The sequence below is a fragment of the Capricornis sumatraensis genome, chromosome 1 (genome assembly GCF_032405125.1).
Source record: "Capricornis sumatraensis isolate serow.1 chromosome 1, serow.2, whole genome shotgun sequence".
NCBI classification, from domain to species: Eukaryota; Metazoa; Chordata; class Mammalia; order Artiodactyla; family Bovidae; genus Capricornis; species Capricornis sumatraensis.
In genome coordinates, this window is record NC_091069.1 from 147824957 (window position 1) to 147845109 (window position 20153).

General features: G+C 36.0%; 1 protein-coding gene across 1 annotated transcript in view; it reads left to right on the plus strand.

Moving 5' to 3' along the window:
* Positions 1-20153, plus strand: part of EPHA6 (EPH receptor A6) — a 971878-nt gene that overhangs the window by 172254 nt on the left and 779471 nt on the right. The window contains exon 3 of the mRNA XM_068985421.1: positions 17480-18143. Coding sequence (XP_068841522.1) covers positions 17480-18143 — 664 coding nt within the window. The remainder of the gene's footprint in view (positions 1-17479; positions 18144-20153) is intronic.

Below are 20153 nucleotides of genomic sequence, written 5' to 3' on the forward strand. Positions count from 1 at the left end.
ACACAGAGAGAAACATTTTTTCAATGTATTTTAATAGTATATTCATATGAAAAGTATTTCATACTATTTATTGATCATATTTTTTCTGTTCTTCTACCTCAAGAATACTGAGTTAATGAGAAGTATGCATGATATTTACCATGCATCTAATTATTTTTACCTATTACAAAACACCTACATATTGATTACAAAAGTACCCTAGGTCATTGATCCCATATATTTTAGAACTGAAAGATTTATGTTCCCAACATGACATTAATATTCTATGTGGTATATCAAAAGGTTTTTTTATTACTATGCTGACAGCAATTTTAGTTTATTATTCTGTAGAATATAATATGTAATATCCAGGGATAGTTTTTTTCCTTGAATTTTGCAAGATGAATGGTAAGTGTTTTTATTTAATTAGGTTCAAATATTATTTTGCTTTTTTCCCTAATAAAAAATAATTTATGAAACTTTTTCTAAAGGTTGTTTGAAATAACAGGGTAAGTTTATTAGACTGTCTGGCTTATTGCACATTGATGATTGTGTCAGATCCTATTTAAAACCATGCAGTTCTTTTAAACAGTCTTACAGAAAGAATACATCCAAACCATACTCCAGGTAATCAATAATTTGTGATATTAAAAGTGAGGTGTAGAGGAAAATTCCCAACTTATCAGCATGAAGCTTCCCTCTAAATGCTACTAATTTAGTATTCTAAGATATTTTTCTAATAATTGGAAATCAGTGCCACATAGTTATTTGAAAGAAGAGAGCTCAACTTTTGTATATCTCTCAATAATGTGTGAGGTTTAGAATCCTGATATGAGAAACAGTAGTTTCCCATCAGTGGAAGCATTCAGAGTTTAATGAGATTTCCAACCTCTGTTACTCATTTCTCTAGTTGGTAAATATTAAGAACCTACTGTGATCAGGGTATGATATTCCCCTGGTGCTAGGAATATAATAATGAACAAAACAAAGTCCCTACTCTCACAGAGATTATATTCTACTTAAATGTATTTGGTTAAAATCTCTGTATGGACCAATAGGATCCCCTAGGTACTTGTGATAATGTTTCTTCTGATTGCTTTGAAAACTCAGATAGGTCAGCTCCCTCCTTTAAGTCAGTTTCCTTATCCATGAAACCAGGATAATATGTTTTATTATCTCTACCATATTAAAATGAAATTAAATATGATTTTGAGATTATATTCACATGCTTTCTGTATTTCCCTGGTGACTCAAATGGTAAAGTGTCTATAATGTGGGAGACCCAAGTTCGATCCCTGGGTTGGGAAGATCCCCTGGAGAAGGAAATGGCAATCCACTCTAGGACTATTGCCTGGAAAATCCCATGGATAGAGGAGCCTGGTAGGCTACAGTCCATGGGGTCGCAGAGTCGGACACAACTGAGCAACTTCACTTTCACTTTCTTTCTTTTTTGTATTTGTGAAGTCCTATGGAAAATAGCAAGTAATTCATGTATGTTGAACATAGAATAATTAAGGTAAATATTTTATGTAGCTTTATTGTAGAAATGTTTTTTTTAACATAGGTGTTTTATTTTTATTTTATTATTATTATTACTATTTTTACTTTACAATATTGTATTGGTTTTGCCACACATCAACATGAATCCACCCCCAAAATCATCTATAAAAAGCATTTCTTTATTGTAGAAATGGTTTTTAATGGTTGATTTTGGGGGCATTTTATTTATTGGTTAAGTGAAAATCTTAACTTTGTGTACCATTTAAGGGTTGCAGACTTTCAGAAGATGCACCCTCTTTAATAACTTTGGTGGGCTACAGTCCATGGGGTCGCAAAGAGTTCAACACGACTTAGCAACTAAACAACAACCTTTGTGAATATGTGACTCTTTATTGGGAGCATCATTCCCAGTTAATAGAAATTATCCTTGCAGTAACATTTTGGTCTTATTAATAGGATAGATGCATCCAAAGTTATAAATTTATTTATGAAACTTAGTCTTGGTAGTTGTCTTCCAGATATGCCAGTGAGTTCTTAGTTTTTTTATTAAATATCTTTGTAGTGCTAATAAAAAAATTTTATGTTTGCCCAAAGTGAAATAGAAATGTATCTGCACATGATGCATTTTGCCTCTTGTTTTATTCTCCGAAACTAGTTATCATTTAAATGCAGAGCCTTCACTTTTCTCCTGTAACACAGATTTATGTTATTAACTACATGCCTCACAGCAGAATTCAGGGCACTAATTTTCTAAGTTTATGTCAGAATATTGACTCAAAATGAATATGTAAGTGGTTCACAGGAAAATATCACATTAGAGTAAGAAGGACCGTTTAACAAGCTTTCCTTTGGTAGAGAATATTACATACTTATGATTTAAAAATTAAGCCACTACAGGTTGCAAAATGAGATGCCTATGTACATTTAACCACTTTAGTTTATTTGGATTATGCAAGGTAAGAGCTAGAATATTTGGAACAAATCAGGCATATGTCATATTAAAAGTGAAGACTTCTTTTCATTCTCACCGTTTCTATTTTTTATCATTCTTAAAATGAAGTTAGAGACCTTTTTCCCCCTCCTTTGCTCCCTTTCTCATTTAAATTTAATTTAATCTTGAGGAATAATTAGTTCTAGTCATATACTACTAAACCCTTGGTAACAAGTTATAACAAGTTAAGAATTATGGATTTATCATGATTTTGTTGTTTCTTTGTTTCATTTAAATCTGCCTTTAGATTATATTTTACTTTTGGAAAAATATCAGATAATGATGGACTATTTCTTTTTTTTATTAATCAATCATCTACCAATGTAATGCTAGCTAATTTTAAGTCATTTGGTCTTTGGATTGTATATCTTTGAAAATGAACTTTTGTAATATTTCATATCCTTTTTGTATTCCCCCTTTATGTATTTATCATAACTACATTTTGAAGAAATAAATTAAAAATATCTTTTTTTTACCACATATTAATTTCCTATATAGATGATAGCTGGGATCTATTACAAATGGAGACAGACAAATTTAAAAGTTACTAATTAAAAAATTAAAACAAAAGAGTCCGAAATGCAGTACTTGGATGCAATCTCAAAAACGACAGAATGATCTCTGTTCATTTCCAAGGCAAACTGTTCAATATCACAGTAATCCAAGTCTATGCCCCTACTAGTAGTGCTGAAGAAGCTGAAGTTGAATGGTTCTATGAATACCTAGAAGACCTTTAGAACTAATACCCAAAAAAGATGTCCTTTTCATTATAGGAGACTGGAATGCAAAAGTAGGAAGTGAAGAAACACCTGGAGTAACAGGCAAATTTTTCTTGGAATACAGAATGAAGCAGGGCAAAGGCTAATAGAGTTTTGCCAAGAGAACACACTGGTAATAGCAAACACCCTCTTCCAACAACACAAGAGAAGACTCTACACATGGACATCACCAGATGGTCAACACCGAAATCAGATTGATTATATTCTTTGCAGCCAAAGATGGAGAAGCTCTATACAGACGGCAAAAACAAACTGGGAGCTGACTGTGGCTCGGATAATGAACTCCTTATTGCCAAATTCAGACTTAAATTGAAGAAAGATGGGAAAACCACTAGACCATTCAGGTATGACCTAACCAAATCCCTTATGATTATACAGTGGAAGTGAGAAATAGATTTAAGGCCCTAGATCTGATAGATAGAGTGCCTGATGAACTATGGACGGAGGTTCGTGACATTGTACAGGAGACAGGGATCAAAACCATCCCCATGGAAAAGAAATGCAAAAAAGTGGAGTGGCTGTCTGAGGAGGCCTTACAAATAGCTGTGAAAAGAAGAGAAGCAAAAAGCAAAGGAGAAAAGGAAAAATATAAGCATCTGAATGCAGAGTTCCAAAGAACAGCAGAAGAGATAAGAAAGCCTTCCTTAGCGATCAATGCAAAAAATAGAGGAAAACAACAGAATGGGAAAGACTAGAGATCTCTTCAAGAAAAGCAGAGATACCAAGGGAACATTTCATGGAAAGATGGGATCAATAAAGGGCAGAAATGGTATGGACCTAACAGAAGCAGAGGATATTAAGAAGAGGTGGCAAGAATACACAGAAGAACTGCACAAAAAAGATCTTCATGACCCAGATAATCACAATGGTGTGATCACTCACCTAAAGCCAGACATCCTGGAATGTGAAGTCAAGTGGGCCTTAGAAAGCATCACTATGAACAAAACTAGTGGAGGTGATGGAATTCCAGTTGAGCTATTTCAAATCCTGAAAGATGATGCTGTGAAAGTGCTGCACTCAATGTACCAGCAAATGTGGAAAACTTAGCAGTGGCCACAGGACTGCAAAAGGTCAGTTTTCATCCAATTCCAAAGAAAGGCAATGCTGAAGAATGCTCAAACTACCACACAATTGCACTCACCTCACATGCTAGTAAAGTAATGCTCAAAATTCTCCAAGCCAGGCTTCAGCAATATGTGAACGGTGAACTTCCAGATGTTCAAGCTGGTTTTAGAAAAGGCAGAGGAACCAGAGATCAAATTGCCAACATCCGCAGTTATGGATCACAACAAACTGTGGAAAATTCTGAAAGAGATGGGAATACCAGACCACCTGACCTGCCTCTTGAGAAACCTATGTGCAGGTCAGGAAGCAATACTTAGAACTGGACATGGAACAACAGATTGGTTCCAAATAAGAAAAGGAGTACGTCAAGGCTGTCTATTGTCACCCTGCTTATTTAACTTATATGCAGAGTACATCATGAGAAACGCTGGACTAGAAGAAACACAAGCTGGAATCACGATTGCCAGTAGAAGTATCAATAACCTCAGATGTGCAGATGACGCCACCCTTATGGCAGAAAGTGAAGAGGAACTAAAAAGCCTCTTGATGAAAGTGAAAGACGAGAGTGAAAAACTTGGCTTAAAGTTCAACATTCAGAAAACAAAGATCATGGCATCCGGTCCCATCACTTCATGGGAAATAGATGGGGACACAGTGGAAACAGTGTCAGACGTTATTTTGGGGGGCTCCAAAATCACTGCAGATGGTGACTGCAGCCAAGAAATTAAAAGATGCTTACTCCTTGGAAGGAAAGTTATGACCAAACTAGATAGCATATTCAAAAGCAGAGACATTACTTTGCCAACAAAGGTTTGTCTAGTCGAGGCTATGGTTTTTCCAGTAGTCATGTATGGATGTGAGAGTTGGACTGTGAAGAAAGCTGAGCGCTGAAGAATTGATGCTTTTTGACTGCAGTGTTGGAGAAGACTCTTGAGAGTCCCTTGGACTGCAAGGAGATCCAACCAGTCCATTCTGAAGGAGATCAGCCCTGGGATTTCTTTGGAAGGAGTGATGCTAAACCTGAAACTCCAGTACTTGGCCACCTCATGCGAAGAGTTGACTCATTGGAAAAGACTCTGATGGTGGGAGGGATTGGGGGCAGGAGGAGAAGGGAACAACGGATGATGAGATGGTTGGATGGCATCACTGACTCGATGGATGTGAGTTTGAGTTAACTGTGGAAGTTGGTGATGGACAGGGAGTCCTAGCATGCTGCAATTCATGGGGTCGCAAAGAGTCAGACACCACTGAGTGACTGAACTGAACTGAATTTTAATATTAGAGTGCATGTGTTTTTTTAAAAAGCAGACAGAAAAAGGGAAGAGAGGAAACTGGTTCTACATGCATATAAAGAAGTACTTAATCATTAGGAAGCACAGGTAAAGGCAAAAGCCCATATATACATATATATATTTAGCTATCTCTTCTTTTATTAGAATGCTTCCTTCCCTAGTCCCTATGTGCTTAGATGCTCAGTCATGTCCAACTCTTTGCTACACCATGGACTGTAACTAGCCAGGGTCCTTTGTCCATGCAGATTCTCCAGGTAAGAATACTGGAGTGAGTTGCTATTCCCTTCTCCAGGGGCTCTCCCAGCCCAGGGATTGAACCCAGGTCTTCCACATTGCAGGTGGATTCTTTACCATCTGTGCTACCAGGGAAGCCCTCCTATCAGCATATTTATATGTTGTTTGTTTTTACTGATGTATATATACATATATATTTTTTTTAACTGATTTTTCTTTTAAACCGATCAGGCCTGGCACTGTTTATTATTAAGGTATTAAGGAATCAAAAATCACTGGAAAAAATCTGTGATTTTTTTCCCCTCCCTTTCCTGTCTGTAGATAAAGAATTTTAGTGTGAAGTTTATTGCTGTTTTCCTTTGCTAAAATTTTCTTGATCTATGCCCTTTGAGAAAGTTATCACTTTTATTATCACTGTTAATAAAACAGTTATCACTGATTTTTAAGAATAGTATTATTTTTCCAATAGTTCTGTGCTGAGTAATATGCTGAGAAAGACTATCTGCTTTTATTTTCAATTTTTAAAAAAATTTTTTAAATAAATATTTATATTCCCTTTGAATTCTAAAGATTTTAGAGGGAAGAAGGTGTAAGCTTGAGAGATGCAAGTTAGAATTTTGGATGTTTAAGTCAGTTTACCAACACATTCTAATTATCTGAGTATTCTTGCCTAGAAAGGCTATTTGATTGCCTTATTTTGTTCTCGGTGGGAAAAAAAAAAAAAAAGCAGTCTGATTCCACAGTGACTGCCAGTCACTTTAGGAATTAATTTCCTTGTTTTGATTTTCTATACCCAAAAGGAATCCAGCTTTTGGTCTAATTTATTTAGCTTTCTATGGAAACAAAAATTCACCCTGTGAAGATAGGAATGGATTTTTAGAAAACCCTCAAGCATCAATAAAGGACTATTCAAAGCATTTTACATCACTTCTAACAAAGATTCATTTTATTTTATTTTAAACATTTTATTTTCTTTTGGGATACAGTTGATTAACAATACTGTGATTGTTTCAGATGAACAGTGAAGGGACTCAGCCATACGCATACATGTACCCATTTTCCCCCAAACAGGCAAAGATTCATTTTAAATGAGACTGCCCAAGAGATCTATCAGTGGAGAAATAGTCTTAGGTGATGTACGGGACTAAGCTACATGTACAGATTTCTGGCAACTGTAGCTATATACCAAGTGTTTTCCAGTGGGTTAAAGTCCTACCTCTATTTAAGACAAGCACATATATAACTTACTCTCCAGTTTGAAATGTGTAAATATACCTAGTAATTACAGAAGTTGATGAAATAATTAAACTTATCATTAGGTCTTCTGTTAAGTTGGTCAATTCTGTCAGCAGTTTGCTTTTACAAGAAAGGAAGTAAATTCAAAATATTTTAACTCCTCCATTTCATATTGTTTATTTTAATTTTTCATATTTTCATATGACTTAAAATACCAATATATAAAACAATTCAGTATTATATAATATAGCAAAAACCTCAGTAAAACAAAACTCAACATATACATGTATTAAAAAAATACACTGAGGCATAATAAAATTTCTAAGAATTTATTTGAAATAATGAAGCCACACTTCTTGGATGCGACTTGAACCCCGCCACACCTCAGATTGATCCCCATGATCCCTAGCTTAGGAGGTGACTTGAAAGCACTGTCTTTTAACTGAAACCACTCACCTGGTATCAGGAATTAATGAAGCTTCAGTTCTTTTGTCTCTTCCCAGAAAGAATTCTGAGTGAAGCAAAATAACAGACAGAGAGTGAGTTTATTAGCATAGGAAGCTTGTGAGAGATACAAATGGGCAGCAAGGGAGCATAGCCCCAAGAGAAAAGAGGGTTACATTTTCATAACCAAAAGAAAAGTAAGGAGGGAAGAAGACTACTTTCTTCATCATTCTTAGGTAGATGTCAAGGTTTACATCATAGTTCTACCTTTGACCCTATATGGTTTAGCTGAGATTGCCATGGCCCTATTTAAATCATATGTATATTAACAGTAAGGTGAGAACATATACTAAAAAATAGCAATTCATCTCAGATTTTTGTGTAGTATCTCCTTTTACCTAGTTTCTTTCCGCTTTCACCTATATTCCTGTCTTGGCTACATGCAGAAGAGCTCCTCTTCAAGGACAATTAACTCCTTGACCTCATACAACAAGATTCAGACCCCATATCTATTGTCTCGTATTTTAACTATCAAGACTTGTGACTTGAGTGTGCACCTGGTCTTCCATTGAGTAGGTTACTGGATTCTTTTCTTGCATTGTCTTTAGCTTACAGTGGTTTCCCAAACTCCCTTAATGCTAAATTATTCTACTCTATCCCTATCACTAATTTCAGTTTGAATAAGACAACATCAAATGAAAAATGTTTAGGCTTACTCTGCCAACAGCAGCTATGTATAGCAGACATAGAAGCAAAGCAAGGGAATCACTTGATTGGCTATAACTTAAGTGAATACCTTATTTGGGAGAGGCTGGCTGGCTGTTTGCGATTGGTTGGTCTTAGGTTTGTATTTTATTTTCTTGGTGCATTTATATGAAATTACTATAGCTTTGGCTTCCCTGGTGGCTCGGATTATAAAGAACCTGCCTACAATGCGGGAGACCTGGATTTGATCCCTGGGTTCGGAAGATTCCCTAGAGAATGAAATGGTAACCCTCTCCAGTATTCTTCCCTGGACAATCCCATGGACAGAGGAGCCTGGTGGGCTACAGTCCATGGGGTCGAAAAGAATTGGATACAACTGAGCGACTAACACTTTCACTTTCTTTCACTATAGCTTAGGTTTGGATTTGCTCAGATAGACTGTTAAAGCATAAGCTACTTCAGCCTAATAACTTCCTTGTTTAATTACTTTAATACATGCTTCCAGGGGTAGAATATCTTATGAACAGTATCTGCTTTTGTGGCTGGATACAGAGAACTTCTGTCTAATAGTCATCGTATGAGTCTGTTTCTTTGGATCAAGCAGAGGATTACATGTGATGAATAGAAAAACTTTGTAACTTGGAATGTCTTACTCAACAAAAGCTTTTAATTAAGCAAGTTGTCTTCCAAAGGGTTACCAGGAAGAATATGTCATAAACCATATAGCTGTTTGTTCTAGGAATGTACATGCTGGATAATGGTATGGTAACGTCAGTGTGGTCATAGGAGGAAACAAGAATTACACTTGGAAAGAAGTTGATTATACTCACAGGTTCTTGGAAGGAGGTTGTCAATGCCACAGAGGGCCACAGGCGAAGGAATGGGTCTTGTTCAAGTGACAGAAGACAGGCATGATAGGAAAACCTGAGCCAGAGCCTTTATTAGAGTTTCTGTGGGAAATGCAAGGTAGAACAGAGTAAGCAATTAAGGATTGGCTAGTTTCCTACAGGCTTTGGGCTACAGAGTGGTCTCTGGTGGCCTGGTTCCTGATCCTGGGATGATTTAAGATAGAAGAAATACTGGTTTGGTGTGTGAGGGTTAAATAAGAAGCTAGTTGGACCTATAGATTCAAGTTTGGTTGATTTGCATATGAAAGCTATGCTCTAGGCCTAGAGCTTTTTGCTGTCTCTAAAAACTGGCTAGACCTGGGAGAGGCCAAAAAGACACCAGCAAAACATCATGAAAGGCAGAAAATAAAGTTAGAGGGCCTGATTCCAGTCAATGGCCCATGCAGTTCCTAGGTATTGAATCCTGTATCAGTAACATGAACATGAAAGTATCAGTCTCAGATTATCGGATTGATGAGGACCAAATATGTTAACATGTGTGGGCAAGCTTTAACATTATAAATTTAGGATACAAATAGTTGCCCTCAGGAATCCAATGTGCCCTTGAAGTTTATGAAAGAATGAACACTTTGGTCTACGACTGATTCTTGTTTAACCGAAACCTGTACTCCAGAATGTTTCACAGCTGGAGAATAAGTACATGTATGTTTGTTTTTGTTTTAAATAGGGGCAAAAACTTTTACTCACTAAATATAAATAGTATAGGACTGTGCTGCCAAAAATTATATGCATATAGATTAGTGTTAAACATTATTTTTTATATACTCTTCTTCCTCTGCTTTACTGTATCCTGTAATTCTTTAAAGTCCAATCTCTGTCTTGACCAAACCTGCCAAGCCACCCCTGTTCACAAGTGTTGCTGTCCTTTCTACACTTATTCTATTTACTATATATATGGTTTATTTCTTATATTCAGTTCTGTGCTATCAATTATATTTTCATAATTTGTTACCTTAAAATATTATAAGTCCAGTAAGAGCAAGCAGTTCTTGTATCTAATTTCTTCATTCATGTTATAGAATTTAATATATACTATAAACTGACTCCAAGAATGCAGAGTAGAAGGAAGTGTGCTCATCTTCTCCTATGAGAACTCCAAAATTATAACTCACTGCTGAACAACCATCAACAGGAGAATGTTGGATCCAAAAAAAAAAAAAGATACCCCACATCCAAGGGCAAAGGAGAAGCTCCAGCTAGATGATAGAAGGGGTGAAATCACATTGAGAATCAAACCCTATACCCAATAGAGATGCTCAGATGACTCAAACAAACCTAGGGCATCAGGACCCAGAGACCCCACAGAGACTGAGCCTAAACTGTGTTCTTCAGGGGCAGGGGCTCTGGGTGCAGTAGACCCAGGTATGGCATAAGCCCTCTTGGAGAATGTCGCCATCAACCCTACCATAGAGCTGCCAGAACTTACACAGGACTGGGAAACAGGCTCTTGGAGGGTACAGACAAAACCTTGTGTGCACCAGGACCCAGAAGAAAGGACCAGTGACCCCACAAGTGACTGACCTGGACTTGCCCGTGAGTGTCTAGGAGTCTCCGGCAGAGGCATGGATTGGTGGTGGTCTGCTGCAAGATTGGGTTCACTGAGTTTAGCAGTTCTTGCATGGCACCTTTTGAAGGAGGTCACCATTATCTTCATTACCTCCACCATAGTGGAGGTCAAATAACAGGGACAGAACACAGCCCTGCCCATCAACAGAAAATTGGATTAAAGATTTACTGAGCATGGTTCTACCCATCAGAACAAGACCCAGTTTCCCCCTCAGTCAGTCTGTCCCATCAGGAAGCTTGCATTAGCCTCTTATCCTTCTCCAGCAGAGGGCAGGCAGACTGAAAACCACAATCACAGAAAACTAACAAATTTGATCACAGCCTTGACTAACTCAATGAAACTATGAGCCCTGCCATCTAGGGCCACCCAAGATGGATGGGTCATGGTGGAAAGTTCTGACAAAACGTGGTCCACTGGAGAAGGGAATGGCAAACCATTTCGGTATTCTTGCCTTGAGAACCCCATGAACAGCATGAAAAGGCAAAAAGATAGGACACTGAAAGATGAACTTCCCAGGTTTGTATGCTACTGGAGATCAGTGGAGACATAACTCCAGAAAGAATGAAGAGACAGAGCCAAAGCAAAAACAACACTCAATTGTGCATATAACTGGTGATGGAATTTAAGTCCAATGTTGTAAAGAGCAACATAGCATAGGAACCTAGAATGTTAGGTCCATGAATCAAGGCAGGTTGGAAGTGGTCAAACAGGAGATGGCAAGGGTAAACATCGACATTTTAGGAATCAGCAAACTAAAATTGAGTGGAATGGGTGAATTTAATTCAGATGAAAATTGTATCTATTACTGTGGGCAACAATCCCTTAGAAGAAATGGAGTAGCCATCACAGTCAACAAAAGAGTCTGAAATGCAATACTTGGATGCAATCTCAAAAATGATAGAATGATCTCTGTTTGTTTCTAAGGCAAACCATTCAATATCACAGTAATCCAAGTCTATGCCACAACCAGTAATGCTGAAGAAGCTGAAGTTGAACGGTTCTATGAAGACGTACAAGACCTTTTAGAACTAAAACCCAAAAAAGATTTCCTTTTAATTGTAGGGGACTGGAATGCAAATAGGAACTCAAGAGATATTTGGAGTAACAAGCAAATTTGGCTTGAAGTACAAAATGAAGCAGGTCAAAGGCAATGCCAAAGAATGCTCAAACTATCACACAATTGCACTCATCTCATACACTAGCAAAGTAATGCTCAGAATTCTCCAATCCAGGCCACAACAGTACGTGAACCATGAACTTCCAGAAATTCAAGTTGGAATTAGAAAAGGCAGAGGAACCAGACATCAAATTGTCAATGTCTGCTGGATCATTGAAAAAGCAAGAGAGTTCCAGAAAAACATCTATTTCTGCTTTATTGACTATGCCAAAGCCTTTGACTGTGTGGATCACAAAAAACTGTGGAAAATTCTTCAAGAGATTGGAATACCAGACCACCTTACTTGCCTCCTTAGAAACCTGTATGGAGGTCAAGAAGCAACAATTACAACCAGACATGGAACACTAGACTGGTTCCAAATTGGAAGAGGAGTATATCAAGGCTGTCTATTGTCACCCCACTTATTTAACTTACATGCAGAGTACATCAGGCGACATGCCAGGCTGGCTGAAGCACAATCTGGAATCAAGATTGCTGTGAGAAATATCAATAACCTCTGATATGCAAATATACACCACCCTTATGGCATAAAGAGAAGAAGAACTAAAGAGCCACTTGATGAAAATGAAATAGGAGAGTGAAAAAGTTGGCTTAAAACTCAACATTCAGAAAACTAAGATCATGGCATCCTGTCCCATCACTTCTTTGCAAATAGATGGGGAAACAATGGAAACAGTGACAGACTTTATTTGGTAGGGGGGTGCTCCAAAATCACTGCAGATGATGACTGCAGCCATGAAATTAAAAGACGCTTGCTCCTTAGAAGAAAAACTATAACAAACTTAGACAGCATATTAAAAAGCAGAGACATTACTTTGCTAACAAAGGTCCATCTAGTCAAAGCTATGGTTTTTCCAGTAGTCATGTATGGATGTAAGAGTTGGACTGTAACGAAAGCTGAGCATTGAATAACTGATGCCTTTGAATTGTGGTGTTGGATAAGGCTCTGGAGAGTCCCTTGGACTGCAAAGAGATCCAACCAGTCCATCATAAAGGAAACCAGTCCTGAATATTCATTGGAAGGACTGATGCTGAAGTTGAAACTCCAATACTTTGGCCACCTGATGCAAAGAACTGACTCTTTTGAAAAGACCCTGATGCTGGGAAAGATTGAAGGCAGGAGGAGAAGGGGATGACAGAAGATGAGATGGTTGGATGGCATCACCGACTCAATGGACATGAGTTTGGGTAAGCTCTGGGGGTGAACAGGGAGGCCTGGCGTGCTGCAGTCCATGGGATTACAAATAGTTGGATACGACTGAGTGACTGAACTGAATTGAATTTATTAACATAGGATCTGTAGGATCCGTGGAGAACTTTATGTGGCAGAAGAGTGTTGAGGCACATGTTTACATTAACTACCCAGTAATGAACAGAACATAAAAGTTTTTATAATATATTTAACTCTTTTATATTAAAGAGTAATTACAGTGCATTTTACTCCAAATTGAGATTTTTTTAACCTTTTTATTAATTGAAGTAGAGTTAATTTACAGTAGTATTATAACTCATATATGTACTTCTGCGAAGCCTTTCATGATATGGGATTTACCTGGAGTTAGATAAGGTAATAGAAATGGGGTTGACTAAACCTAGGAGTTGGCTCTGGATGGACTTCCACATGCTAGCCTGAAATTCTGAGAAGTCTAAATATTTTAAATTTAAACCTAACCTTCCAGTATCTTTCTAAAGTAGGCAAATCAAGCATGCTTACAGTTTGATCTTATTTGAAGAGTGAATTATCATTTAAAAATAGTTAGATATTTGGTATGTGAGCCCTCATACCACCATTCTTTCCTTGGTTCTTACACTTTTAGAGGCCCTATTTATTTTAATACTTGGAAATTATAACTGACAGTTATATAACTAAATGGAAACATCACATTTTGTAATACAGTATTTCCAAAGATACATTGTGATTTGAATATGATACCATTTATATATACACCAATGATAATATATTTTTATGAATTTTTTAGCACTTTAGATCTTATACCAATCTTGAGTTTATTCATGTTCTTATTTTGATCATATTCAAATTCAAAAATATAATTTAAATCACTTTCAATATTCTTGTGTAAGAAGAAATTTAGCAGTTGATCCGTTTTGGCTGTTTTGATAACTGAATCTCATTCTAATCTCTTTTCCTTTCTTTTTAATTGATTTCTTTTTCTTTAATTAAAGAGAAAATTCACTGTTGTTTCTCAGACATCATAAATTTATCACAGAAAATTATGTCCCATTTTGTTAAGCATCGTCATGCAGTGCTTTGAAAAGAAGCACATTTCTCAGTGTTCACATGTATTTTGCTATCTCCTTATCTCCTGGTTCAGATTAGTTCTGACTCAGTGTATGAATGTCTTATGCTTCTAATTCGTGAGCTTTCTTTCCATCTAAATGTTTTTTCCAAACCCCATGTATTTTAAAATAAAGATATGTGATAATTTCAGAATGTTTTCTCTTTATGATCCTCTGGACTATAGCTCGCCAGGCTCCTCTGTCTATGGGACTGTCCAGGCATGAATACTGGGGTGGATTGCCATGCCCTCTTCCAGGGGATCTTCCTGACCCAGAGATCGCATCCTCATCTCTTACATCTCCTGCATTAGTAGACGGTTCTTTACCACTGGCACCTCCTGGGAAGCCCGATGATTTCAGAATTTTTTGTTACAGATACAGTTTTTCACGTTTTAGTTAGTCTCCTATTTTAGGAGAATTGATTGAGAGCATGGTTAATACTTTTTTATTAATAGGAAGGGGTATAGTCTGAAGTTGTTAAAATGTAGTTATTCAAACAGAAATTATTGACTGTAGATCTCTATACTTTTAGAGTGGAGGATCCAGTGTGTATGCTTTGTGCTCAGTCATTTCTGACTCTTTGCAACCCCATGGGCTGGAATTCTCCATGCAGAAATACTGATGCGGGTTGCCATTTCCTACTCCAGGGGATCTTCCCCACCCAGGGATTGAACCTGTGTCTCTTGTGCCTCCTGCATTGGCAGGAGGATTTTTTTACCATTGTGCCAAATTACATACATTCCCTGTGAAACAATATCAATTTTGATTAGAGATTTATCTAAAACAAGAATGATCTGAATAAGTACTTTAGAAGCTCCTCAATGGTTAGAATGCATAGAATTTCAAACACTTATTTTGATAGTTTTTCCTCAGGTTTTATTATTTATATCTTGTCTATTTATATTCTTAATGATTAGCTTACCATATTGAATGAGCTTTAATAGTGCTGGTTTGTCTTTAAATTTAAGTGTAAAAGAGTCATATAACACCTGTAGTATGCTAGAATGAAAGACACTTAGATAAATAATTTCATGGCCCTCTTTGAGATGTTGGATCACCATTGATAAGTCATGGGTGTATTTTGCAAAAATTATATCCATGCTTCTAAAGGAACTCATTGTTTCTGGAAAATACCTTCTGAATTTAAAGCAAGCAAAATTACAAATAAAATTTTAGATACGGAATTGTTTTTAAGTTCATGGAGTTGATAAAATGAATTGTTTATTTGTGGAATTTTAAAGTGGAAATTATATGATGTAACAATCCAGTAGACTGAGAAAAGTGGCTATTCTGTTAGAAACTATACCAACTGACATTCCACCAGTCTTGGTTAGATAACTCTCTACATCCAACTAAAATAAGAAGCTGCAAACTAGATGAGTTAAACAATCTTATTATAAAGCATTGATGTATGGTGTCTAGAACAGAATACTTATTCACTATAGAAAACAGCTTATCATTTCCATTGTACCTTAATAAAAATATTATGTTATCCCAAAAAGAACGTAAGGGTACCAAAATGTGTTTTTGTTTTATTGAAATTTGTTTTAAGTTTCATTAAACAAATATAATTACAATATAAATTGTAATATAAAAGTATGTGATATTAGATTTATAATGACAATGCCAGTTAATTTCAATGTGCTCAAATATTTTTACTGAAACTTAAGGATAAACAAGATTTTTCTATTCATATAAGTGGCAGAATTCTTGTATGTAAACACAGAAGTGAAGATAATTCAGTGATCTAGCTCAGAGCAAAAACCAAGGTATTTCCAATTCTTACAAAAACTTTTTTGCACCATGTTTGCCTCTCTGTTAAGTGCCATTCAAACTGTTCCTAAAACATATCTATACACTCCTACCTCAGGGATTGGTACTTACTATTTCCTCTTCACTATCTCACCTCTAAGATGTTACTTAAATGTCAGAACCTCAGGAAGGCCTTCTTTGGCCACACTGTAATTTCAGGCCTCTTCCCCCCATCTCTCTGTCTTATTTTTTTTTCCATTGTACTTTCTACCATATTGTTCAGTTGAGTAATTTACAATTTTTATTGCCTCTCCCCACTCTAAATAAGATCCTTGAAGGCAGGGAGCTTTTATTCAGCTTGTTCACTACTGCAATCCTAGTATTCAGAATAATACTTAAGTATTTCTTGAATAAATATAAGTCTTATCTATATATGTTGCTGCTGCTACTAAGTCACTTCAGTCATGTCCGACTCTTTGCGACTCTATGGACTATAGCCCACAAGGCTCCTCTGTCCATGGGATTCTCCAGGCAATGATACTGGAGTGGGTTGCCACTTCCTTCTCCAGGGGATCTTCCCAACGCAAGGATTGAGCCCATGTCTCTTTTGTCTCCTGCATTTGACAGTCGAGTTCTTTATCACTAGTGCTACCTGGGAAGTCTATGTACACATTTTCTATCAAAATAAACATGTATATATTTAACTGAATACTGAAAAATATACTTCAATTTGTGGCAAATTGAATATGAAGACAAATGGTTAACTGGAGTGCATTTATCATTGGTCTAGTTATTTGATCACATAGTAGATGCTATTTTAGGCTGGTTATAGAGTACTAGTGGAGAAGGAAATGGTTACCCACTTCAGTATTCTTGTCTGAAGTATCCCACGTACAGAGGAGCCTGGTGGGCTACAGTCCAGGGGGTCGCAAAGAGTAGGATATGAGTGAGCAACTGAGCATAGAGTACTAGAAACCATTTAAAGTTCTTTACATATATTAATTAATTTGTACTTCACAACAAACCTATGAAACAGGTACTATACGATAAGCTTCATTTTATAGTTGAGGAGAAAAGTGAAAATGAAAATGTTAGTCACTAACTCAGTCATGTCTGACTCTTTGTGACCCCACAAACTATAGCCCGCCATGCTCCTCTGTCCATGGAAATTCTCCAGTCAAGAATACTAGAGTGGGTGGCCATTCCCTTCTTCAGGGGATCTTTCCAACCTAGGATTCAACTAGGATCTCCTGCATTACAGGAAGATTCTTTACCATCTGAGCCACCAGAGAAGTTAGAGGATAAATAAGTGTCCCTTGATGTTGCAACTAACATGTAAGAAGGTAAGGTTCATACCAGGACAGCTGGTATGCTCAGAACGCTTTCTGAAATGAAAGGCTCCTTGTTAAAATCCTGTACCACTGTTGCTTTACTTCACTTGTGTCCTTTTTATTCTTTTTTCTTTCAGTAAAACAGAAAATTTTGGAGGTAATCATAGATGTTTAACCACTGTGGTTTTATAATCATTTCTTTTTTTTTTTCTGTTTTGCAGTGGGATGCCATCACTGAAATGGATGAACACAACAGGCCCATTCACACATACCAGGTATGCAATGTGATGGAGCCAAACCAAAACAACTGGCTTCGTACAAACTGGATCTCTCGTGATGCAGCTCAGAAAATTTACGTGGAGATGAAGTTTACACTGAGGGATTGTAATAGCATCCCATGGGTCTTGGGGACTTGCAAAGAAACGTTTAATCTATATTATGTGGAATCAGATGAGTCCCATGGAATTAAATTCAAGCCAAGCCAGTATACAAAGATTGACACAATTGCTGCTGATGAAAGTTTTACCCAGATGGATTTGGGTGATCGCATCCTCAAACTCAACACTGAGATTCGTGAGCTGGGGCCTATAGAAAGGAAAGGATTTTATCTGGCTTTTCAAGACATCGGAGCATGCATTGCCCTAGTTTCCGTCCGTGTTTTCTACAAAAAATGCCCCTTTACTGTTCGTAACCTGGCCGTGTTTCCAGACACTATCCCAAGGGTTGACTCTTCCTCCTTGGTTGAAGTAAGGGGCTCCTGTGTGAAGAGTGCAGAAGAGCGTGACACTCCTAAGCTCTATTGTGGAGCTGATGGAGATTGGCTGGTTCCTCTTGGAAGATGTATCTGCAGTACAGGATATGAAGAAATTGAAGGTTCTTGCCATGGTAAGAAAAACACATTTAAATAATTATTCATGCATTCAAATGATGGCTTTTTTCAACATAAATATATTTATTTTCAGTTAATACATTTTGGATTATTATTCCTGGAGGAATTAATTGTGCAAGAAATGAACTCATATTAACTGTAAGATAATTTCTGATTTTTGTCCCACCTAGGAATAGTGTATTAAAATGTTAAATAAGTTATATACCATGACAAATATTCTTCCATTCTGCCTTCAGTAGAGTAGTTGCTGTATGAATTGCTGTATTCACTTGATTTTTGTAAAGGAAAACAACATCAATAGCAACAATAAAAAGCAAAAGGAATTCAAAGCAGGCATTTGCTTAACTTTCATGTTTTGGTGGTTCATAGAGAATATGACAGTTTGAAAAAAATTCTTTCCTGTTGAGCTGTAATAATTGTAGTACCCAGATAAGCTGAAATTATATTTAAATAAATGAGGAATTCATATGTATGCATATGAATAATTATGCATTTTACAACATACAAGATAGTTTATAGGAATGCTATATGTTTTGTGATTGAGTACTGAGTGTATCAGAGCTTAATTTATCCTTTGCTACTATTAAATATAATTTCCTACCATATAACATTTTTGTTTGTTTGTTTAGATAGCACTATTTGTGCAAAATCTAATAGTTAGGAAGTATTAATACACTGAAATGCTATTAAGTTTAAAACCATACCTTTCATGTTTTATGATAATGACATATTTGTAATTTTAAACATGAAAAGTTTTTTGTGTGAATCACTTTATGAAGGCTTATTAATCTAATAAATATATATATACTTAAAATTTTGTGCATAATGCCTGATAAAGATAAATCATATCTATTACATTTGGATATAGGACTCATAATCAAAATACAAATAAAGAAATGAAAGTAATGTTTGGTAAATAATAGCATAGAAGATATTTTTCCTCTCGAAGGTAAATTATTTAAGGATTTTTTTGTTTTGTTTTCTGTAGCATCAATCATATTGAATTTTCTGACTTTTTTGGTGATGTTATGTTCCTACCCATTATAAAGGATGAAAATTAGAAAAACATTTGTTTCTATATAGGGACATATGTGAATTTTTTAATGTTTTATCTATTTATAAAACACTTGAGTTCTTGAATGCTGAAAAGTTCACTAAAGCCATCAATATATGACTATGTTAGGTCATTTAAAAATACGTTTTTATGCAAAGCCTGTAGTGTATTTTTATAAAGTATAAGCCTACTTTTCTTCACTATCTAAACATTAAAATATATTTCATTGAAGCTTTATGTGTAATTAATTCAATTTTTTCATATATAGCAAGGATTTAGAATGAAACAAAAATTAGTTGGAAATGAATCTCTTAAGAGGCACTGTAAATTTACATTGGAAAATGCACTAAAGAAAAATTCACATGTATGGATCATTTTTAATGAGATTAAGAAGGCAATAATAGCCAAGCGTAAAACATATTGCATATACTAACCATGTAAGGTTATCATACTTTGTCTTAGGTAGAAGCTGAGTATTGGTAAAAATAATGAAGTTTTAAATTATTTAAAGAATAGTTATCTATGGATTTAAATGATTATTATTAAGTATACTTTATGGTGTTGATCACATAATTAAAAGTATTGACAGTTATTGATGACTAGATGTTTTTTGCTTAATATGTTTGCTCTATGAAATTTCAATCTTACTTGCATGCTTTAAAGTTCCTTCACTTTTGAGCAAAGATGATTTGGATGAGTGATAATTATCGGCTTATCTAGAGCTACTGCTTGACTCATTCATTTTTATGGCTTACATTCTTTATTCTATTTTATTTGATTGCAGAAATGAGTACAGTACAAATGCTGGGTCCAGTACAAATGCTTATCATTTTCTTGTAGCAATGGAAGAAATTGGAATATTATGATTGGATTCTAAATCTGTTGCTTACTAACTTCCTTGTTCATAAATAAATTAGTGGTTATAATCAATGATAAAGTATATGAAAAACTA